We start from the raw sequence: 21424 nt of genomic DNA, 5'->3' as shown, positions 1-21424 counted from the left end.
AGCCTCATCTGTCTCACAATAGTTGCTCAATTTTTTAGCACAAGGATATTATTACTGCAAAGAGGATAGATGCAACAGAACTGAAACAATACAGTGGGCAGCCCCTAAACATTAATATTCTTTCTGAAAAAGGATTCTGCTACACATACTATATAACAAGAAATGAAACCCAGGGTATGGAATGGAAGGGATGAACGGAGCAAGACAGAAGCTGGCTCAGTTCTATGCAGAGCTAGGAGAGAAATTTTATGCAGCTTGCATTTCAAGGCAAACCTAAGGTAAAGGTAAAGGGACCCCTGACCATTAAGTCCAGTCGTGACCGACTCTGGGGTTGCAGCGCTCATCTCGCTTTATTGGCCAAGGGAGCCGGTGTACAGCTTCCGGGTCATGTGGCCAGCATGACTAAGCCACTTCTGGCGAACGCCGTTTACCTTCCCGCCAGAGCAGTACCTATTTATCTACTTGCACTTTGACGTGCTTTCAAACTGCTAGGTTGGCAGGAGCAGGGACCAAGCAATGGGAGCTCACCCCGTCGCGGGGATTCGAACCGCCGACCTTCTAATCGGCAAGTCCTAGGCTCTGTGGTTTAACCCACAGCGCCACCCGCGTCCCGCAAGGCAAACCTACCTACCGGTAATTTGCACCTTCCAAAACAATATGTTAACTAAAGCAGAACTATCTTTTGAAATCCACACATCTTTGAATTTTGCAATGCAATTCTCCAGCCAATTAATTTGTACAAAAACTCATATACAGTGGTACCTCAGGTTAAGAACTTAATTCATTCCGGAGGTCCGTTCTTAACCTGAAACTGTTCTTAACCTGAGGTACCACTTTAGCTAATGGGGCCTCCCGCTGCTGCCGTGCCACCACCGCATGATTTCTGTTCTCATCCTGAAGCAAAGTTCTTAACCTGAGGTACTACTTCCGCATTAAGCGGAGTCTGTAACCTGAAGCGTTTGTAACCCGAAGCATTTGTAACCCGAGGTACCACTGTACTGGGGTAAAGTGTATACAAAAAGCATCTATTTGTGAAAATAACATATGATGCATCATATTAAGGAAAGCTGGAATGCAAAAAAATGTGTATATTAGGCAAAGTTTCATAGAAAAATGTGCATTTTAGGAGACATTTGCACTAAAATGCTCATTAAATCTCTTGATGACTTTTTCTTCACTTCCTCTCTTTTTTAAATAGCAAACAGATGAGGAAATGTGGAGAACTAAATTTAAAATCGGGGAAAAAAGAAGAACTGAGAGAAACTGGATAGATTTGCCCATCCCTAGCATAGGACAAAGAACATAGTTGAAGCGAAGGCAATGCCCGACCCTCATTCCAGACCCAGGGATCACTTGAGAGGCAAGTAAACTATGCAAGGAAGCTGAGGGGACACGAATACCAAGAAAGCAGTATAGTGGTACCTCAGGTTACAGACGCTTCAGGTTACAGACTCTGCTAACCCAGAAATAGTACCTTGGGTTAAGAACTTTGCTTCAGGGTTAGAACAGAAATCGTGCTCCGGCAGTGCGGCAGCAGCAGGAGGCCCCATTAGCTAAAGTGGTGCTTCAGGTTAAGAACAGTTTCAGGTTAAGAACGGATCTCTGGAACGAATTAAATACTTAACCCGAGGTACCACTGTACGAGGTGAGAGGAGACTGAAATAAGCAGCCAAATCTTTGGCTGCAGACCTCTAGGGCTTGAAAAAAAGGATCCATAACCAGTCTGAAAAATTGTTTTCTGGAAAAACTAATAGAGGATTGACAAAAAGAAACTACATAGTAAGATCCGAAAGTGAGTAGTGAACAGTACCATTTTGGGTAAGTGTGTGCCACAGGACCAAAGTATGGAGGTTATCTGGGCTTCTGCGTCAGGGAACGGGCAATGACACAGTGTGGGATAGGCAGGCAAGAGCACAGCATAGCCGGGTCCTGTTCTCCTGACCCTGTTCAGTTGTGCCACAAAGCCCTGCTCCCCATGTCTGTTGTGGCAGCCATCAATAGGTTACAGCACGGTGGGGGAATCAGTGCTCACCTGACCTCCCAGTGTCTGAGTCGCTGCTGCTGCTGCTTACCAGGAAGGAGAGGGGCAGGGGCAAAGTGGCAGGGAGGTGACTTCCTGGTAAACAGCAGTGGCTCAAGCGCTGGGATGATTTTATATCTCCTCGCAGACACAGATAAGTATGTGACCTGGTGTGTAGCACTCTTTGCAACTGCCGCTAGGAAAATTAGAGCAAATTATATAGCCAAGGTAGCCACCAACTGTAAAGGAGATGAATTTATTTGAACCTATCTACATCAAGCTATATTCTATCTTTATCACCAAACTCTGAATATAATTGCACATTGTATTAATTAACATTATTTTTTAATATATTAGTGGCCATGTGACAATTAATGTCTCTGTATATTAAGGTACTTTTATAGCTCTGTTTGGGACGCGCTTGGTGCTGTGGGTTAAACCACAGAGCCTAGGGCTTGCTGATCAGAAGGTTGGCGGTTCGAATCCCCGTGACGGGGTGAGCTCCCGTTGCTCGGTCCCAGCTCCTGCCCACCTAGCAGTTCTAAAGCACGTCAAAGTGCAAGTAGATAAATAGGTACCGCTCCGGCGAGAAGGTAAACGGCGTTTCCGTGTGCTGCTCTGTTTCGCCAGAAGCAGCTTAGTCATGCTGGCCACATGACCCGGAAGCTGTACACTGGCTCCCTCGACCAATAAAGCGAGATGAGCGCCGCAACCCCAGAGTCGGTCACGACTGGACCTAATGGTCAGGGGTCCCTTTACCTTTACTATAGCTCTGTTTAGAGTAGGTAATGTCTTGATAATATAAATGTTTTAAGTTTTTTGTATTAATCCAGCATATTTTATTTTAATTGTTGAATGATTCTGTGTACATTGCGGCAGCCTTTGGCTATGTGCAATAAAACTGACTGACTGACTAGTGGCATCCATGCTGCGGGCTGGTCACCCGCGTTCCGAAGGAGCTGCAAATGGAGAGATAACAAGGGAAATGACGGAGCGTATTTAAAGTCCTTGAACTTACTGAGCTTGAAAAGGATGGCCAGCGGAAGCCATTTCTTGGTGGGCATCTTTCAGATCTAGACTAAAAACTGGCCGTTGTCCTTGTGACGTCCCCCTTTGCCTGAGCATCGGTGGTGGGACCTGCAATGGAAAACATTAGTATGTTTAAGGCTTCCCAACATTATTTTCATGCGTTCAAAATCAGCACTGCTTTTCTAGAAAAAGAGGTGCCGGAACTCACCATGAATGCCTCCCTTGTTCTCTCAGAATGGCAATGGTGCCCACCTGAGAAGTGCCAGAACCGAGTTCTGTTCCATCCCAGTTCCATTTTAATTCCCCCAACCTCTTTTTACTGCTATTATCGAAATTGGTAGGCTCTTGGAGGACCAGAAAAAAATTGCTTGGGGCTGGGGAGAGGACCAGGGTCCTCAAACTGGGAGTTAGCAGCTGTTTAAATGACAGTAATTATTATTTCTGTTTTAAATGATAGCAAATGTATAAATGTACATATAATAATAATAATGATAATTTTTTATTTATACCCCGCCCTCCCCAGCCAAAACCGGGCTCACGGCGGCTAACAACCAATAATAAAAACAAGTTGATTAAAATACAATTTAAAAGATTAAGATACAACATTAAAACATTAGGATGCAGCCTCTTCACAGGAGGAGAAAGGAAAAAGAAAGAGGGGGAGGGAATCAAACTGATTCTAAGACAAAGGCCAGGTGGAACAACTCTGTCTTACAGGCACTGAGGAAAGAAATCAGATCCTGCAGGGCCCTGGTCTCATGAGACAGAGCGTTCCACCAGGTCGGAGCCAGTGTTGAAAAGGCCCTGGCTCTGGTTGAGGCTAATCTAACTTCCTTAGGGCCCGGGACCTCTAGGGTGTTGCTATTTATGGACCTTAAGGTCCTCCGTGGGGCATACCAGGAGAGGTGGTCCCGTAGGACTGTATAGATAATTTTATGCAGATTTATGTTTATGCCCCAAATCTTTTAAGTACCTAGCTAAACTGCTGCTCAACAGTCAGCCCCACTGAGTTTAATGTAGCTTACTCCCAGGAAAGTGTAAGAGAAAGGAGCTGGGTTAATACATTGATTTTGTGCCTGCAAAATCTTTTGTCATGTGCTTTGATTTTTTTCTAAAATCAAGCGGTGTATAAATTACAGGAAATAAATAAAAAGAAGTAATAATAACAACACATCTAAAAAGATGTAAATATGAATTTGACATCATGTTTAGTTTCCATACTGTCCCTGCTTTTTCTCCCATAGAGGTTTATATTGCATGGGCATAGATGGATTTCTGCACTGTTGGAAAGGAATTTCTTCTGCACACACAAACATTGAGCCATGTGGTCCGGGAGTTATCCCTGAAACTTTTATGAAGCTGCTACATTATAATTACTTAAATGTCTGCCCCACCCTTCCTAAGCCCACGGCTTGCCATCCAACCCAATTAAAAGCATTACGAAACTTTAAAACGCTTAAAAACACATTTTAACACAGCAATATATCCAAGCACAATGGTTCTAAGCTAGCAGGAAACCCATTGCCTTTCAGCACCAAATGTGAACAGAAATGTCTTCAGATGATTGAGATGGGGACAAACACAGCTCACCAGGGAGAAAGTTCCATCATTGGGATCCCACCACAGAGAAGGCCCTGCTGTAGGTCACAGCTCCCTAGGCAACACCCATTAGGCACATGACTAGTGGATGCCGTGGCCATTGGTGGCGTGTCACATGACATTTCACACAATGACACCAAATCACTTGTATCGCCATTTACAAATATAACAGTGAACCCAAGGAAGAGGCTAGTTCTTTCAACATGCAGATCTCTTAAATTTAATCATAAAATAGTCTTATTATTTAATCTTACTAGAAAATCATCCCATTCCAGGCATGAAAGTGTTCAAGGATCTGGAAAGTGAGCGAGGTCCCAACTAAAGAGCACTAGCAACTGAAGTTGACAGAATATGCACAACTTGCAGATTTAACATATAGAAGAAGAGAGCAAGAAGAACATACATTTAAAGAAGATTGGAAAACATTTATTGAGTATATGGAAAATGACTGTGTACAGCTGAAAACGCTGGCAGCATTAAGATAAATTCAACAGAGAAAAGAATTCTTGATGGATGTAAAAGTGGAAAATTGATTTGAATGGTTATACTAAAATATGCAAGGATGTAGGATATGAAAAATGAACCGTCAAAGTCGCATGTGATAGATAAAGGCATTTCTAACTGAACTCCAGCTTCTTCTGCAAGTTTATATGTAGCTCTTGGGAGTTCCTGGCACATTAATAAACATGTTAACTTTGTTCAAAAGGAAGCAAAAGATTCTTCCAGGAAACATGTTGTATTTTTCAGTGGAAAGAAATAAGGACCATCACAAGAAAGTAACTATGAATTTTTTTTGCTAAGATGAGGAATTGATTCCAATTGATTCAGAAAGGAGCATCCTTGCTCAGATAAGTGCACAGGATGGGTGCTAATAATATAATACTTTCTTCCAATGTTTCTTTTATTTTATTTTTGTGGTGGGAGGAAAATTATTAACAGAAAACATGAGAACGTTATACTAGACTTTTCACTATCACAGAACCACTGAGCACTAATGGCAAAATTACATTCGACAAAATAATGAGATCTCTACAACACTGGTCTTCAAGTGGTGGGCCAGAACCCACAAGTGGATCTTGTCTGATGCAAAGTGGATCACAACGGAACCACTACTCACCATTCAAATATATGGTAAAAGTTTAAGAAACGGGTCCCCAAATGCATGTTTGGGTTTAAAGTGGGTTCTGGGTCTGAAAAGGTTGAAGACACCTGCTCTACAATATTAAGTTTTGAATCATTTTGGTTGAAGAGTCCTCATAGCACCATTTCTAAAGAAAGTTTACAGCTCTTATGGCTAGTAATATTGAAACATAGCAAAGATTCCCCTCATAAACTGGAAATCCAAAGGAAGTATCGTTGCAAAGTACCAAAGACCCAACACTTTGTGCAGGACCACAACTGAACAACGTGGCAACATTAGAAAGCTTGGTATGTCAGCTGTAACAATAGGTTTCTGCTATCTCGCAATCTTAAGCTGACATTTGACATTAAGATTCTTGTATTAGAACACAGCACAAGCTGGTGGTCATTAAAGTGTTCTCTCTCCTTATAGGAGAAGCTAGCTTAGCTGGCTTAATGCAGACATCCCATATTCCAGCAACTCAGGAAGAACATTGAAGCTTACAAAATGTCTTACCTGGTCTTTGAATTATAAGCGATTGTAGAAACAGGTACGGCAAAATGAAGGCAGGGAAGTAAAGTCGTAAGTCTCAGATAGAGCTAAAAGAAAGAAAAGTGTTTTCCCCTCAGGCACCTGGGTGTAGATGAAAATGAGAGCTAGTCTAAAACCTGCCAAAGAGGTGATTTGTTAAGCTATCCTGCCTGGATTTTTTTGGCAAAAGCAGATGCATGTATTGAAGACCGCATGAGATTCATCTGTAGGTAAAGTGGGAGGTGTCATTACTTTCACTTGGTTGTAGAAGTAATTAGGGGGAAACGCCATTGAAGCATGTGAATTAAGGTTTTCAGAACAGCACTAATAGATTTATAGCATATTATTCACTAACGGCCTCAAACCCGGCATTGCTCATGAATTTTAAGAAATTTTAAAAAATGTGTTTTGAAATCAGTGGTTAAAATCAGAGCACTTTGAAAGGTTCAGACTGTCATTGGGACTCAAAACAGCATCTAATTGACCTAGATTAAAATCTGCTCCTTGATCTCAGGAATCATCATGCAAACTTTGGTTACGATCTCTTTAAGAGGTGTCCAAATGCTTAGTGAACAAACAAAAAGTTTTCCAAAACCTATAGTAGATTATGCATCTACTATATTAGACTAGCAGAAAGTTATTGGTGCTGCCTGGGAATTCCAGGAAACCCAAAAATCTGTGATTTTTAAATGGGTAGTGTAATTTGTGAGTGGAGGGGCTGTGATTGTGCACACATACGCATGCACGCACGCACACGCGCGCGCGCACACACACACACACACTGATGCTCAGTGCATCTGTTGGCAACCAAACCTAGGTGAAAACCCCCCAACCCCCCACCTCCTGCAGCCTTTTTTGTAATTATCACACCAAAGTCAAATTTCAGTCTGCCATCTTGATTCAAAATGGCGCCCAATGTCCAAACATAGACAAAGATCACCACCTCCACCTTGGGAATCTTTGTGCCAAGCTGGGTGACAAATAACTCAAGAGGCAACCAGACTGGCACAATTGTGACCTGTCACACCGAAGAGGCAACAGAACTGTAGTCCCAACAACGTCTTAGGATGGTACCATCTTGGCAGTCCTGTGTCAAATTCTCCATCTCTATAGTGTGTCCTTACTCTGTGTCCTTGCATTCTTACGTGCTCTGTGTTTCCTCATGGAGAAGTCTCAATAGTTATGTAAATTGCATGTACAGAGAAGTGAAATCCATGCTCCATAGGCCCCATAGATATTGCAGATTCTGTGGAAAACGACAAATTGCATTTTAAGCAATTTTGTTCTACAACAAAACCAACGTCATTCAATCAGCATTACATTTTGCAGGGGTTTCAATAAACAATGCTAAGAAATGGCAATACTTAAAAAAATATGTAGTATTGTGTCAGGTCTCTTGATTATTACACCTCCTTCTAACTGAGCAAATGAAATGTTTCATACTGAGAAAAGGAGCATGAAATCCCCTTTGAAGATTTCCAAAGCGATTTCACACCTGGTATACAGGAGTCAACATGCTTAGAGAACATTTGTACAGGCAAATATACTCCGTATGACCTGCTGGAACAAGCCACTCTCAGCCAATTTGCGCAGGTGGAGATATTTAAGGACAAGACCTTTCACATTAGAAAGAAGAGATTTCTGCAGATGATAAATTTATTTGTAAAATTGTCAGGAAGCGGAGGTTTACTGTTCCAGGGTCCAGTAGTTTTTGGGGTTTTTTACTATTAAAAAAATTAACATTGAATAGTCTCCATTTCTTGAACTACTGTGCCCCAGCAAAGAGCGTGGGGCTTTGCCAAGTGCCGGCTAACCCTACCAGGAAGAGGTACCTGAAATTAGTAAAAAGTTGAGAGCGGGTGCTTTTGATGAAAATCTCAAAGGTATTTTAAAGGCTACCAAAATAGAGAGACAGGACATAACAGTGAAACCATTGGTTTAAAATTAGTCCACTTAGGCAACCCATAAAGCTTGCCCCACTGGCTATTCCTCACCCCAAATGGTTTGTGAATGACACCTTTTTCTACATTCAGCTACAGTAAAAGAGTAAATAACCTTATGTGCACCCTGCTTCTCTGAATGTTGAAAATTTCCAGGGGTGCAGAGCTTGTCCAGGTTTGGTTTCCACTGGAAGAAGGTCAGTGGAGGATTATTGTATTATTTAAGTTCATTTTTGTTGTTGTTGTTTAGTCATTTGACGTGTCTGACTCTTCATGACCCCATGGACCAGAGCACGCCAGGCACTCCTGTCTTCCACTGCCTCCCGCAGTTTGGTCAGACTCATGTTTGTAGCTTCGAGAACACTGTCCAACCACCTCGTCCTCTGTCGTCCCCTTCTTCTTGTGCCCTCAATCTTTCCCAACATCAGGGTCTTTTCCAGGGAGTCTTCTCTTCTCATGAGGTGGCCAAAGTATTGGAGCCTCATCTTCACGACCTGACCTTCCAGTGAGCACTCAGGGTTGATTTCCTTAAGGATGGATAGGTTTGATCTTCTTGCAGTCCATGGGACTCTCAAGAGTCTCCTCCAGCACCATAATTCAAAAGCATCAATTCTTCGGCGATCAGCCTTCTTTATGGTCCAGCTCTCACTTCATTTACACAAATACAAATTGAGCATAGGTAGACACTATCAAGCAGAAAGCCAATGTCACTGCCCCAAATCAGATTTCCGGAGGACACCAAGCACCCTCAAAACATTGTTAGCTTTGGGCAGGCATCCCCAAACTTGGCCCTCCAGATGTTTTTGGTCTACAATTCCCATCATCCCTGTCCACTGGTCCTGTGAGCTAGGGATGATGGGAGTTGTAGTCCCAAAACGTCTGGAGGGCCGAGTTTGGGGATGCCTGGCTTTGGGCATCTTTAGTTGGTATATTCTGCAACATGTAACTGACACCGAAGGTGCACCGAAAGAGCACCGAAGGTGGATTTATATGGTCCAGCTACGCATCCTTGCAGTTTCTTAGTTATTCTGTGATGCTTCCTCAGTGTGCAACATTTGAGAGGTGCTCTTTCAACAAAGCACAACAAATGTGAGACAATCCCCGCTTCCACCAGAACATTATAGACACTAAGGGATGGCTCGGTCGGTGTGGGTTCGAGCGTTGCAGGGGGCTAGACTAGATGACCGTCTTGGTCCTTCCCTATTTATTTATTTATTTGCATTTTCAAAAACAGGAACAGAGAGCATATTTAACCCTCCTCCCCTCCCCCTGTCCCACTTACAACTTCGTACCAAATACAGAATGTGTACATAGACCATATGACTTCCCTTCCACCCTTTTCCTTTGCTTTTCAACTACTCCGCATAATCCACATCTTTTTTTAATCATTAACCAATTTGTTATCTATTTAAAACTCTATCTATTTCAACTCTGTTATCTATTAAAAACTCTATCTATTTCAACTCTGCTGAATTTACTCAAGACCTGCTAAGCTATGTATTTGTTTATACTGGTTCTCAAAATATTCCATAAATATTTTCCATTCCTCCTTTTAATCCTTATCTTCATTTTCTCTTATCCTGTTTGTCAGACCAGCCAGTTCAGCATATTTGAACATTTTACACTGCCATTCTTCCTTAGTGGGTACTATCCTTGTTCGCCACCTTTGCAGCGGTGGCGAAGTGGTCCCTTCCAATTTGATTATTCTAAATGGCTAAGAGTTTGAATTTGGCCTTTCCAGATAATGACCTCATCTTCCATGATTTGTGATATGAAAAGTTACAGGATTTCAGCAGGAAGCCCGACAACTTTGCAAGGACTATTTAAAAACGAAGTCATTCTGGCCCCATTAACTCCCCTCAATCCCCTCCTAATCTTACATCAGTACCAAGAGTTAAGAGAGTTTGGTGATTAAACTTTTAACTTTAGTCCCTCTTAGGTCATGGATATTAAATTGGATTAAATGCCAAATCCTGGGGCTTAACTGATTTGTCAACGAGGCTGTTGTTATAAGAATTCTAAGGTCTCCAAAATAGAATGTTTATAAATGCAGAAGGCAAACAAATACGTAAGTATATAAAGCACGTGTCTGAAATACTACAGGGGAACAATCCTGAAGCCATTTTGACTTTCCCAAATGGACCTCAATTTTTTCTCTGCAAGGAGGAAGGAAATGGGAAAAGCTTTCCAGTTGTCTTTGGACTGTAGGGTCTTACACCTCCCTGCAAATACAGCCAGGCAAGTATCTGTTAAGCTGAGCACACTATCAATATGCGTAAGAGATTCAGGAACTAAAGTCGAAATAAAAAAATTCCTTCCTGTAGCACCTTAAAGACCAACTAAGTTAGTTCTTGGTATAAGCTTTCGTGTGCATGCACACTTCTTCAGATACACAGTGTGCATGCACACGAAAGCTTATACCAAGAACTAACTTAGTTGGTCTTTAAGGTGCTACAGGAAGGAATTTTTTTATTTCGACTATGGCAGACCAACACGGCTACCCATCTGTAACAGGAACTAAAGTATTTGCCATCTCAAAGGATTGGCTAGGCTACCCAGAAAATACAGCCAAGTAAGGCATTGTCAGGTATCCTGGCAGACAGGAGAGAAGCAATACACTCACATTTCTGCTAGAGACCACCTCCTTCTGTGATGTATGTATGATGTTTTGGGGTGTAGTCTTGGGCTATGGGGTGGGCAATTTCAAAAGTCTTTATAGGGGCTTGTGCACCCTTGTTCAGGGTTCTCCTCCCTCCTGCGTGTGGTGAGTGGGGACCCTGTTGCAACAGTTCATTTCCTTTAATAAAGCTCAGGCTTACTAGCCACTTGGCTTTCAATATACTCTGGTTGGCCTTTGCTTTCTCTCCGACCAACAGAGATCTCCTGAGGGACTGTATATGGGCTCTAGATACCCCGTAAGGAAATTAGAGGTATTTTTCTTATAACACTGTGAAGTGTCGATGTTTTAAACAAAAATTGCCCTTTTCCCTTGTGGGGTATCCAGGAGCCCATATAGAGTCCTTACATAGGTTCCCTATTGGTAGGAGAAAATAACAGAGGCCAACCAGAGAACATTGAGAAGCAAAAGCAGCTAGTAAGCTTGATCTTTATTAATCTGTTGCAACAGGGTGCTCCCCTCACACGCAGGAGGAGGAGGAACCCAGAACAATGGAGCACAAGGCCTTATGAAGACTTTTGAAATTGCCACCCTGTAGATCAAGACCACCCCCAGAAACATCATACATACATCACAGAAGGGGTGTAACCTAAGACCACCCCTCAGATACATCACACCTACATCACAGAAAAGGCGGTCTAAAACAGAAATTTGAATGTTGTTTTTCTCCTGTCATTGTTTATCTCCTGTCTGGCAGGTTACTTGATTGGGTTTCCTGGGGAGCCTGGCCAGTCTTTTGTAATGATAAATACTTAGTTCCTGGGCCAAGTCACAGGCTCACACCCTATTCAAACACAGACATACCCTTAAGAGAGGATTTGTGAAGGAAAAGACAATGGGGAGGTTTCCCACTTTGACCTTACAGTGAAAACATTTGCTCAGTTTAGGAATCAAAATGGTTCCAGGTTGGTCTTCCTGTGCTGATCTATGTATGTGCTTGGTTGGTATACTTATGAACATTACCATATATCTAAGACTTCAAAATTCCTATCACATCAACATACCGGCAGCAGAAACATCAAGGGTGGAGAGAGGAAAAATATTTCTTTCCCTCCATCTTACCAGCAATATGCATCTCGAGAACGTGTTGCATTAGCTTCTGTGCTGAGCAAGAAGCGACATTTTTGGTCTACAAAAGTCATGTCAGGAGTGAAGTCTGTGGCAAGCTTTGTGTGCATGCTCTTGTCACATCTGCAGTCAACGGTGAATTTGCACACTGGCGGGTGAGCTCCCGTTGCTCGGTCCCTGCTCCTGCCAACCTAGCAGTTCGAAAGCACGTCAAAGTGCAAGTAGATAAATAGGTACCCCTCTGGCAGGAATGTAAACGGCGTTTCCGTGTGCTGCTCTGGTTCGCCAGAAGCAGCTTAGTCATGCTGGCCACATGACCCGGAATCGAGATGAGCGCCACAACCCCAGAGTTGGCCACAACTGGACCTAACGGTCAGGGGTCCCTTTACCTTTACCTTAGAAGACAATAGCAACTTTCCTATGATTATACTACCCAAACATGCTACTTTTCAAGGACTTTCTAAGTTCTAAATTGACCTAATAACATGGAATACGATGATGTGGTATTGTAAAAATTGGGCTTTGGCTTTTGCTGCCCAACTTCCCATGGGACTCTTGAGTCCCCTAAGTCCATGATCAGTCAGAGAAGAATGGATGGAGGCAGAATCCAGTGGAAAGCAAGGCAGATATTAATTTTTCTCTTGCAACAGAGTTCCCTCCCCTCCTTCCAAGGAGGGAGAGACCCTGAACAAAAGGGTGTGGGAACCTTTAAAGACTTTTGACATTAGCCAAATACCACCCCAAAATCATCATACATAAACCATAGGAGGTGGTCTGCAGCAGAAATCCTGTCTGCCAGGATACCTGATAATGGTCCCTGGTTGCATTACCTGGCAGCCTGGCCATTCTTTTGTGATAGTTAATACTTTAGTTCCTGAAACCAGGTCCCAGGCTCACCCTATTCATACACAAAGACAGGATTTGTAAGCAAAAAGACAATGGGAAGCCTTTCCCCATTTCCCTTCCTTACTGCAGAGGAATATCTGAGGTCATTGGGAGAGTCAGAATGGCTTCAGGATTCCTCTCCTGGACTATTTCAGACACACGGTTTATACATACAGTATTTAGATATGAATATTTATTCTATCTTTAAAAATTTTATAGCAGTGCTGAGTCGACTTTGAACATATGCCGCTCTGTTGTCTGGGAAGCTCTAATCTGGCCTGTCTCATTTCATCTGAATTTAACTGCGATAACTGGCGCTTTAAAAATTGCAATTTTTGGCATTTTGCAGGCTCTAGGCTCACGTCCTCTCCACACAGCTGCTAATGTTACAGCCTTATCTTCAGAAGGAATAAGTGAAGACATGACTCTTCCTCTTCCTGAATGACAAACTGCCAATATAATGTGTATATATATATATATATATATATGCACACAAATATACATATATATATAATATGTATATAAATATATACTGTGTATATATACCTCACCTTTCCCCCAGCCTGTCTCAAGGTGGCTGATGGATAAAAATAAAAGATAAAAATAAGAACTGCTAAAAGCATAGGGGGAAATCCCTGCCCTGAGGGGAATCATAGAACTAGAAGGATCATCTTCGTCCAACTTTGCCCACAGCCATCATGGGTCGGGCTCGAACCCGCAACCTTTTGATGAACAACCGAAACGCACTGATCTATTGTGCCACAGGGAACATTTCTCTCCCGGCGCGTTGGGCTGCGCACGCAGGCCGCCAGCGACCCCTGCTGGTTCCGGGAGGAAAGACTCTTGCGCCGCGGACTGCCGCGCGTTTCAAAAAACGAGCCGGACGAGGGCGCGGAACCTTACCATAGAGCCTCGGGTAGAGGCTAGAGAGGCGCCCACTTCCGATCCGGCTTCTTTCCCACTCCGGGCGCGCCGCTTCCGGTGAGCGCGGGCGGGGCGACCGGCGGTGCCCTGAGCCGCTTCCGAATCGGTCCGGCTGGCTGGCATCGCCGCCTTCGCCGGAGCTGCCGGGCGCTTCACCTGCTGCTGCCTCCGCCGCCCCGATCGCCGTCGAAGACGGGCAGGAGGTGCCGGTGCCGCCGGGCTCGCTCTGGACCGGGTGGAGATGCTGCGGGGAAGCTGAGCGCGGGAGGCGGAGAGGGAACGGGCGCCTGACCCGCCGCGATCGCCGAGCTCCCGCTCCGTTTTCGCCCACCTGGATGCCCCTTGCTCCCCCCTCGCTGCCTCCGAGGCGCGCAGACACCCCACCCCCCAAGCAGGGGAATCGAGGTACATCTATCCCTTCCCCATGTTCGTGGCTTCCCCGACTCTTAAATCTTTTGCCCCGTGACGCTTTCACACGTGACGCCGGTCGCGCCTCTTTCCGCACGTGTGAATGCCGCTCCTGCGGATCAGAACGGAAAGGGCTTTCGGGATCGCGTCGCCGCCGAAGCGGGTTTCGAATCTAGGACGTGGGGACGCGCACGCAAGCAGCTTGTCACAGGGTTTGACATGTTAGAGACCGGGAGCAACTAGAACGTGGGGACGCGCAAGCAAGCAGCGTGTACAGGGTTTGACATGTTAGAGACCGGGAGCAACTCCTTCCTGGCCTGTTCTGTGTGCGAACGGTGTCCTGTGATGCATGGGGTGCGAAAAAGACTCCAGCGCGAAGCCTGTCGCGTATTAACCACGGTTTCTTTCAGTTAGTCAGCGCTGGACTTGTTCCATTACTAGTGAGGCATTTTGAGAAAGTGGATCTCGCGTGTAGAACTTTTCTGGGAAATTGGAAGATGGCTTTGCAACATCACTGGAATATGCTCTGGTGCGTGGGCATAGGTGGTGGGGGAGGGGAGGGGAGGCAGCTAAATCAGTACAAATCAAGACAAATCAGAGGTGGTCTCCCTCTATCAAAAATACTGGCTACACCCATGTTCTTGTGCATAGGCTCCTCCACCAGACCTATTGAGCTGCATTTCTCTTAACGCGCAACATTGAAAAAGAGACTTGCGCTAGCAAAAGGACTCTTGGGCCAGTGGATGCACAGCGCTGCATATGACCCCAGACCTGTTCTAAATCTCAGTCTGTGAAAATGCCTTATAAACTGGTTTGTAAGGTCAAAAGTAAATCCTAAAATGTAAATGGCTTCTATCTTGCATTAATACTATTTCTGTGTATGTGTAGGGGCAGCATAAGGGAGGCAAAAAGTGCCCTTTGTGAAAATTCCTTTTAATTCTTCTCCCCCATAATAACAACTGATTTAATTCACATTCACAATTGAAGGTCATCATTTATGAAAATTCCTCGAGGGCATTTGTCCTTTCCCTGTTGCTTTAATAACCGTTAGGATTTCTGAGAGTATATAGATGTGGCCAATAAACTGTTCATATACACTTCAATCTCGCCTGGAATGTTTGCAGTTTTTATGAGTTTGAGAGTTTTTATAAACTTCTCTCGTGTTCCTTGTCTCTCCCTCCTCTTAAAAGTGTTTAGTTTCGCGTTATGCAAATTTGCTATTCCTAGTGGCTTCCCCTTTGATTCATTCTTTCATCATTCCGTTATCTTCTTTGCCCGAATCAGTACCCAATACCGTATAAAAGGATGTCTGCCGGGGGATGTTAATGTCTTTTAAATCACAGTATTCATTTCTGCTATTGAAGCAACATGTGCAGGCTACACTTCTTGCAAGAAATGGGTTTGCAGTCTGGTCTTTAGAACAGATATGTAATGTGTGTGTGTTTGTGTGTGTGTGTATATATAATGTAAATATATTTCAGCGTCCATCCACTGGATTTGCAATGTAATCCCATGTACACATTACTTTGGGAGTAACTTGCATTGAGTTCGGGTGCAAATGCTTCGTCAAACAGACTTCAGATTTGTCCGATAATGAAACCTGTTGCCTTGGTTACGTGACAGATTGCAATAATACTTTGCTTGCTAAAGGAGTAAGCGAGTTGGTCTCTTGTTAAATATTGGAGTCTTAGGTAGAGTCCTGAGAAATAGATGAGAGAGAGAGAGAGGAATGAAAAAAGAATTCCTGGGTTCCTGTGACAGGCACATTTCCTCCTATCTGGCTTTGTCTGATAGGTGGCTAAAGATAATTTGGCAGCTGCTGATAGGCTGCCGTGGCAGAGGAGTGTGTTTTGTGGGGGGAGACAGGTAAGATGCTTGCAGAACAGGATTCCTGTTTGACGTTGAAAAGTTAATGTCCAGAACTGTTTATTTTAACTGACTCACATTGTAATTATGGTTGGGCACGTTAGCACAGTAGTATAGCCTGCCCTCAATCCATTATAACATTGCTTACTGCCTTTTTGAATTCACTGCATAGAAATTGCTTCTTTCACAAATGCTTTGCAGAGGTAGGAAGAGAGTCCCTGTGCTTGGTAGAAATTTGCAGCCTAAATCCACCTTCTATAGGGCCAGCGGATGCTTCTGATGCAACAACGGTCGCAAGCGTTGATTCCTGTCCTGAACTTGGCTGCAGGACGCTAGCATCCAAGACTTGCTGTAGCTTCTTAGGGGCGCATGCTTATGCTTGGATGGGGATGGGGAACCTGTGATCTTCCAGATGTTGCTGGAGTTCAGATCCCATCATCCCTGACCGTTGGGCAGGCTGTCCGGGGCTGATGGGAATCGGAGTCCCGCAGTGCTGGTTTCCTGGCCCTGTGCTAGGGTGACAGAGGGATTGCCACCACCTGTGCCTTGGCTCAGCCCTCAACTGCATAGATCTGTTCTCCAGCTCTGTGCTACTTGTGGGTGCTGCTGTAGTGGAACTAAGGGTGAGTTATGGAGGCAAGTGTCCCCTTGCAGCGGGGCAGTGGAAACTAGCACGCGATTTAATGCTTTGCAGCAAATGTGTGAGAGGGCATGAATTACACTCCCTTGAGAATTCTCTGATCTGTGATCTGATCTCAGTTTGCTTCGAAAGAACAGGAAGGAGAAAGGCTACTGAATAAACCTCTTTGGCCTGCTAAAGTTAGCCACGATTGTGTCCCAATGGAGCATGTGAGTCACAGCCAATTTAAATCCCATTGCTTTTAATGAAAGCCATGACTAACTTTTAATTGGATCAGAACCTTTCTCTAATAACAGGTCTACTGGCTTCTTACATTTATGTTTCTGCTAGGCTTGGCAAAGTGGTGTCATGTGGTCAACGAGTCCAGCTAATCAATACTTACTTAGAATGCTGCTTCATTTCTGCCCCCTTTTAAAGCCACTCAGCCCCTGCAGTATCTAGGATTCAGGTTTAAGAGGGGTAATGCCTCTGGCAGGGGACCCTCAGCTCTCACCTGTGGCTCCTAGAACCTGTCCGCATGCAACAGCGGTCATACCCTGGGAACGGCTAAACCAGGTGAGGGTACCTGATGGGTCTCAAACCCTCGGTGAGTTAGGGACTTCCCCTTGCATGAGAAGACAGGCTCTGGAGACTTGCACTAATGCCATTAGATAAATAGCAGGGATTTGGTAACACTGGAGAATTTGTAGTGTATTTGGTGCCAGGATGGATTGTGTTCCATCCTGCACTAAAAATGATGCTTGGGAAGGTGAGAGCTTTGTAATTCATGATTATAGGTGCACTATGGATTGATCAGTGGTTTTTTCCCCTTGCTATACCAAACAACCACATGGGAGTCCATTTCGTCTATATAAAAGCATTTCATTGCAGATAGTCTTCCAGTGTAATCAGAACCCTGCCAATATAGTGGATTTTAATATATGAAAGATCTCAGCTTTTCTGCATCTTAGTTAGCCTCTTCCCTTTCTCTCACTTGCGTTGTCCATTTATTAAATACTTTAGTGCCCGCCTTTGTGCTTTTTGAGCATTTAAGGTCCCCAACTCTAATCTGTGGGTTGCCATCTGATTGGATTTTATTCTGATCCTGATCTGATTTTAGAATATATTTTAATTGATTGCCTGATTTTATGTTATGTGTTATACATTTGATGTTAGCCACTCTGAACCCAGTTTTGGCCAGGGAGGGCGGGGTATAAATAAAAATTATTATTATTATTATTATTTTATTTTGACCTGCTTCATTCCCCTCCAAACCTGGTTATGAATTATTTAGCCTTCTCTGACTCCAACCAATTTCATCATTACCATGTACCCAAAGAAGTTGCAGCACCTTTCTGGTTCCAGCGGCTATGCTGTCAAAGAGAATTAAGTCAGTGTGGTGTAGTGGTTAAGAGCGGTAGTCACGTAATCTGGGGAACCGGGTTCGATTCCCCGCTCCTCCACCTGCAGCTGCTCAGTGACCTTGGGCTAGTCACACTTCTCTGAAGTCTCTCAGCCCCACTCACCTCACAGGGTGTTTGTTGTGGGGGAGGAAGGGAAAGGAGAATGTTAGCCACTTTGAGACTCCTTAAAGGGAGTGAAAGGCGGGATATCAAATCCAAACTCTTCTTCTTCTAAGTTTCCAAAATGCAATGGGGCGATGGAAACAGAGCATCTGCCTGAGAGTTTAGGTGCCTTTGAAACACCTTTCATGACCTTAGTCCTTTCCTTTCAGCATCTCTGCTCATTATCCTGTTGCAAGACCTCTGCAATACAAATAAACGACTGCAAGAGGAACTGAAGGCCAAGGTAAGATTGTTCATTTGCTAGAATCTTTCTTTCTTTCTTTCTTTCTTTCTTTCTTTCTTTCTTTCTTTCTTTCTAAAACTGTGCTTTCACAAATGGAATTATGTTTGGGTTTTAATGTGTTTGAATTTCCAGGGACACTTCCAGCAAAATGATTTTAAGCCCAGCTTGGTAACTGCAAATGGGGAAAGCAAATAGTCGTGGTATTTACATAATTCATGGCACACTTTGTATTTTAAAAGCTTTTTAGGTTGTGAAATCTAAAACAGCATAATGTGGGAGACTTCATAGCTGTTTCATAACTGCCTGAATGCAAGCTATGGTAAAAAAATAAATACCATTTAAATATTCTTGCCAGGATATAAACTTCTGGCCAGAGCCATGTCTTACCTTGAACAGCCACCCCCTACCTGATGTCCTCGGTTGAATTCTGACTCCCACCAGCAATAGCCAGCATGTCCAATGGTCAGAGATGGTGGAGGGGAATTGCCAGAAGCAGCGTTAGAAACTCAGATATATAAGCTAGGTGCCAAATGGCTCCTTAAACTGGGGTTACAGTTGCCAAAATGTAATGCCTAGTTGTCATTTTGGGGTCAGGTGGCTTGAGAGTTGTATTTTTCAATGCAACTTTTTGGTTCCTGAAAATCGTTCTGTGCAGATAAAATATAACGGATAGAATTCTACAGGATGGGCTATTAGTGTGTGAAAACAGTCAAGACTGAAGGATCCCCAGGCATGTGCCGCATGGTCGCAAGTGGCCAATAGCCAGGTGTGAAATGCGCCTGGCGAATTTTCAAATGCAGGCCAAAAGCATCTGAACTTGAGCAAGGCTGATCTTGGTTAGCAAGTGCTCCTAAACCCATCTTTGCTTCGTAACATGAATGTTCAAACAGGTGGGGAAAAGCAGTGCTTAACCTTTCTGCTGTGATTGCTGTTAATCTGCAGCCAATCCTCTAGGGGTTGTTTTTCCCCAGACAGGCTCCACACTTGGGAAGAAGCCTAGCTGTAGGGACAAATTCATAGTACGTGCACTAGGTTCAATATTATTCTGCCATATTCGTTAGATGCCAAGGTTGGCATCACTGAGAACGGTCAGCATAACTGGCAGGTAAAAAGAAAACTGGGACTTCCATGAATGATTCCACAAAAGTGGCTGTCAGAGCAAAATAGCTCCAGGTATCTGTTTACACTCGAAGAGGAAACGTTTTTTTAGTTAACGTTGACAAACAAATTCAGTTTTTCCTGATTTGCACTCACAGTTATAATTTGTAGTCATGGTGTCACTTATAAGCAGCAAGAAAATCACAAGAGCTTGTTGAGTATCTCAAGGGCAACAGAATTGTGGGAATATTTAAATAACAGCATCTGTTTCCAGGATCTTAAGTTGTGTATTATTGGGCTAGGTCACATGATGCTTTTTTGCTGACCCATAAAATGTTAAGTCTCCATAGCCATTCTTATGACTAAAAGGGCCATGGATTCTCAAGTGAAACAGAGATTAGTGACATTGGCAGGAGATTTTAAAAAGCGTGAGGTTGGCGTGTGCCTCAAAAAGAGACTTAATCTTGATTTAATTTCACGCTGCAAATGTTGATAGTTGCTTTAGCCAACCAAGAAAATAACCGTTAATGCTGATGCCTGATATCCAAGGGCAGGATGCCTTTTCACTTCAGTGATTTTATAGAACTGGGGTTATTAAATCCCGGAGAGTTTTGTGCTCATCTTGCCACCTCATTTCAGTTGCGGTAGGGAATGTTGAGAAGCTCAGAAGGAGCGTTTTTTTAAAATTACAATTTTATTACCATTGGGCTTTCCTCTCTTAAATACAGAGTGAATATATGAAGGAAGGCGTTGAGGAATCAGCTGAAGATGAGGCGACTGAATCGGAAGAAGACTTTGAATTTAATGAAGGAATTGGATGCCTTCCCAAAAGTCCCTGAAAGCTACATAGAGACCACGGCAACTGGAGGAACAGGTAAGCCCTGCTGGCAGATTAATTTCCATTTTAAAGAATTATGTTCAACCAAAGGTGGGCCGCTGTTGAATCATTTGCTCTAGCAAGCTGCATTAGCATAATAAAAAAGGATACAAATATTTAAAAGAGCAAGCTGTCGCACAGTGATTTTCACACTTCACATTAAAGAAACTTGCCAATATAGTTTTAATATGGTTTGAGAAAGGTAATGGAGGCCCCACAGCCCAAATTGGTTCTATTCGGAGCTGCACCCAATTTTCTCCCTCTTCTTCTTTTTTTTTAAAAAAATATTTTTTATTGCTCGATTACCACATAACAAATTATCAGACCATATAATCACCTACATAATTTCCCCCCTTTATTTCCTCCCGTCCCCCTCCCCCCACCAAGGACTTCCCTCAGCTCCTCTCCCTGATTTCACTGCACATATTTTCTCTTCATATTATAAAATTGTATATATCCTTACATATCTGTCCATCATGTTATCAACAATAAATTTGTGTATGTTTATTCAAAATCTCTTCTTCTACCCCCAGTGGTGGAGGAACCCTCTCTGGCAGCCAGGGCGGGACGCCAAGGGGCAGAGCGAACCACCCGGTGACACACTGCTCATGTGCGGCATCCCGTGCGGTCGCCATGCGAGAGGCAGTCTGTATGCGCAGCGCCCATACTGACTGCGTGCGCCCTCGGACACTCTGCAGCTGGGGGGAGGCAGGAGCCATCTTGTCACACACATGCACACACACACACACACACAGAGTGGCACCCGTCTGCCCCCCACTTTGTACGCCCCTGTCTACCCCATGTTGACTAGAGTCAGAAGTTCTCATGACTCTCATTCTCTGGAGGACCCCTGATTTGGGTAAATAACCCTACAGATTTGGGTCAACACTCTTGGATGCAAAGGCTTTAAAGCCCTATACAGCCTAGGACCCTTGTACCTATGGGACCGCCTCT

At 43.8% G+C, this 21424-nt stretch overlaps 2 protein-coding genes and 1 long non-coding RNA gene across 3 annotated transcripts in view; 2 read left to right on the top strand and 1 right to left on the bottom strand.

Moving 5' to 3' along the window:
• Positions 1-5227, top strand: part of LOC308486721 — an 80216-nt gene extending 74989 nt beyond the window's left edge. The window contains exon 3 of the long non-coding RNA XR_013991209.1: positions 4924-5227. This is a non-coding gene — a long non-coding RNA (uncharacterized lncRNA). The remainder of the gene's footprint in view (positions 1-4923) is intronic.
• Positions 1-13685, bottom strand: part of LAMB4 (laminin subunit beta 4) — a 66642-nt gene extending 52957 nt beyond the window's left edge. The window contains exons 1-3 of the mRNA XM_081023423.1: positions 13416-13685; positions 7424-7545; positions 3039-3157 (exon numbers count right to left, since the gene is read on the bottom strand). Coding sequence (XP_080879549.1) covers positions 3039-3084 — 46 coding nt within the window. The 5' untranslated portion in view covers positions 3085-3157; positions 7424-7545; positions 13416-13685. The remainder of the gene's footprint in view (positions 1-3038; positions 3158-7423; positions 7546-13415) is intronic.
• A 193-nt stretch (positions 13686-13878) lies between these two features.
• ERGIC2 (ERGIC and golgi 2) overlaps positions 13879-21424 on the top strand; it is a 31089-nt gene continuing 23543 nt past the window's right edge. Inside the window, exons 1-3 of the mRNA XM_081023791.1 lie at positions 13879-14198; positions 18422-18495; positions 20322-20467. Coding sequence (XP_080879917.1) covers positions 20362-20467 — 106 coding nt within the window. The 5' untranslated portion in view covers positions 13879-14198; positions 18422-18495; positions 20322-20361. The remainder of the gene's footprint in view (positions 14199-18421; positions 18496-20321; positions 20468-21424) is intronic.

The sequence above is a fragment of the Podarcis pityusensis genome (assembly GCF_964106645.2).
Source record: "Podarcis pityusensis genome assembly, chromosome: 10".
Classification (NCBI taxonomy): Eukaryota; Metazoa; Chordata; class Lepidosauria; order Squamata; family Lacertidae; genus Podarcis; species Podarcis pityusensis.
Note: the sequence above shows the minus strand (reverse complement) of the source record. Positions and strands in the feature narration are given on the sequence as shown.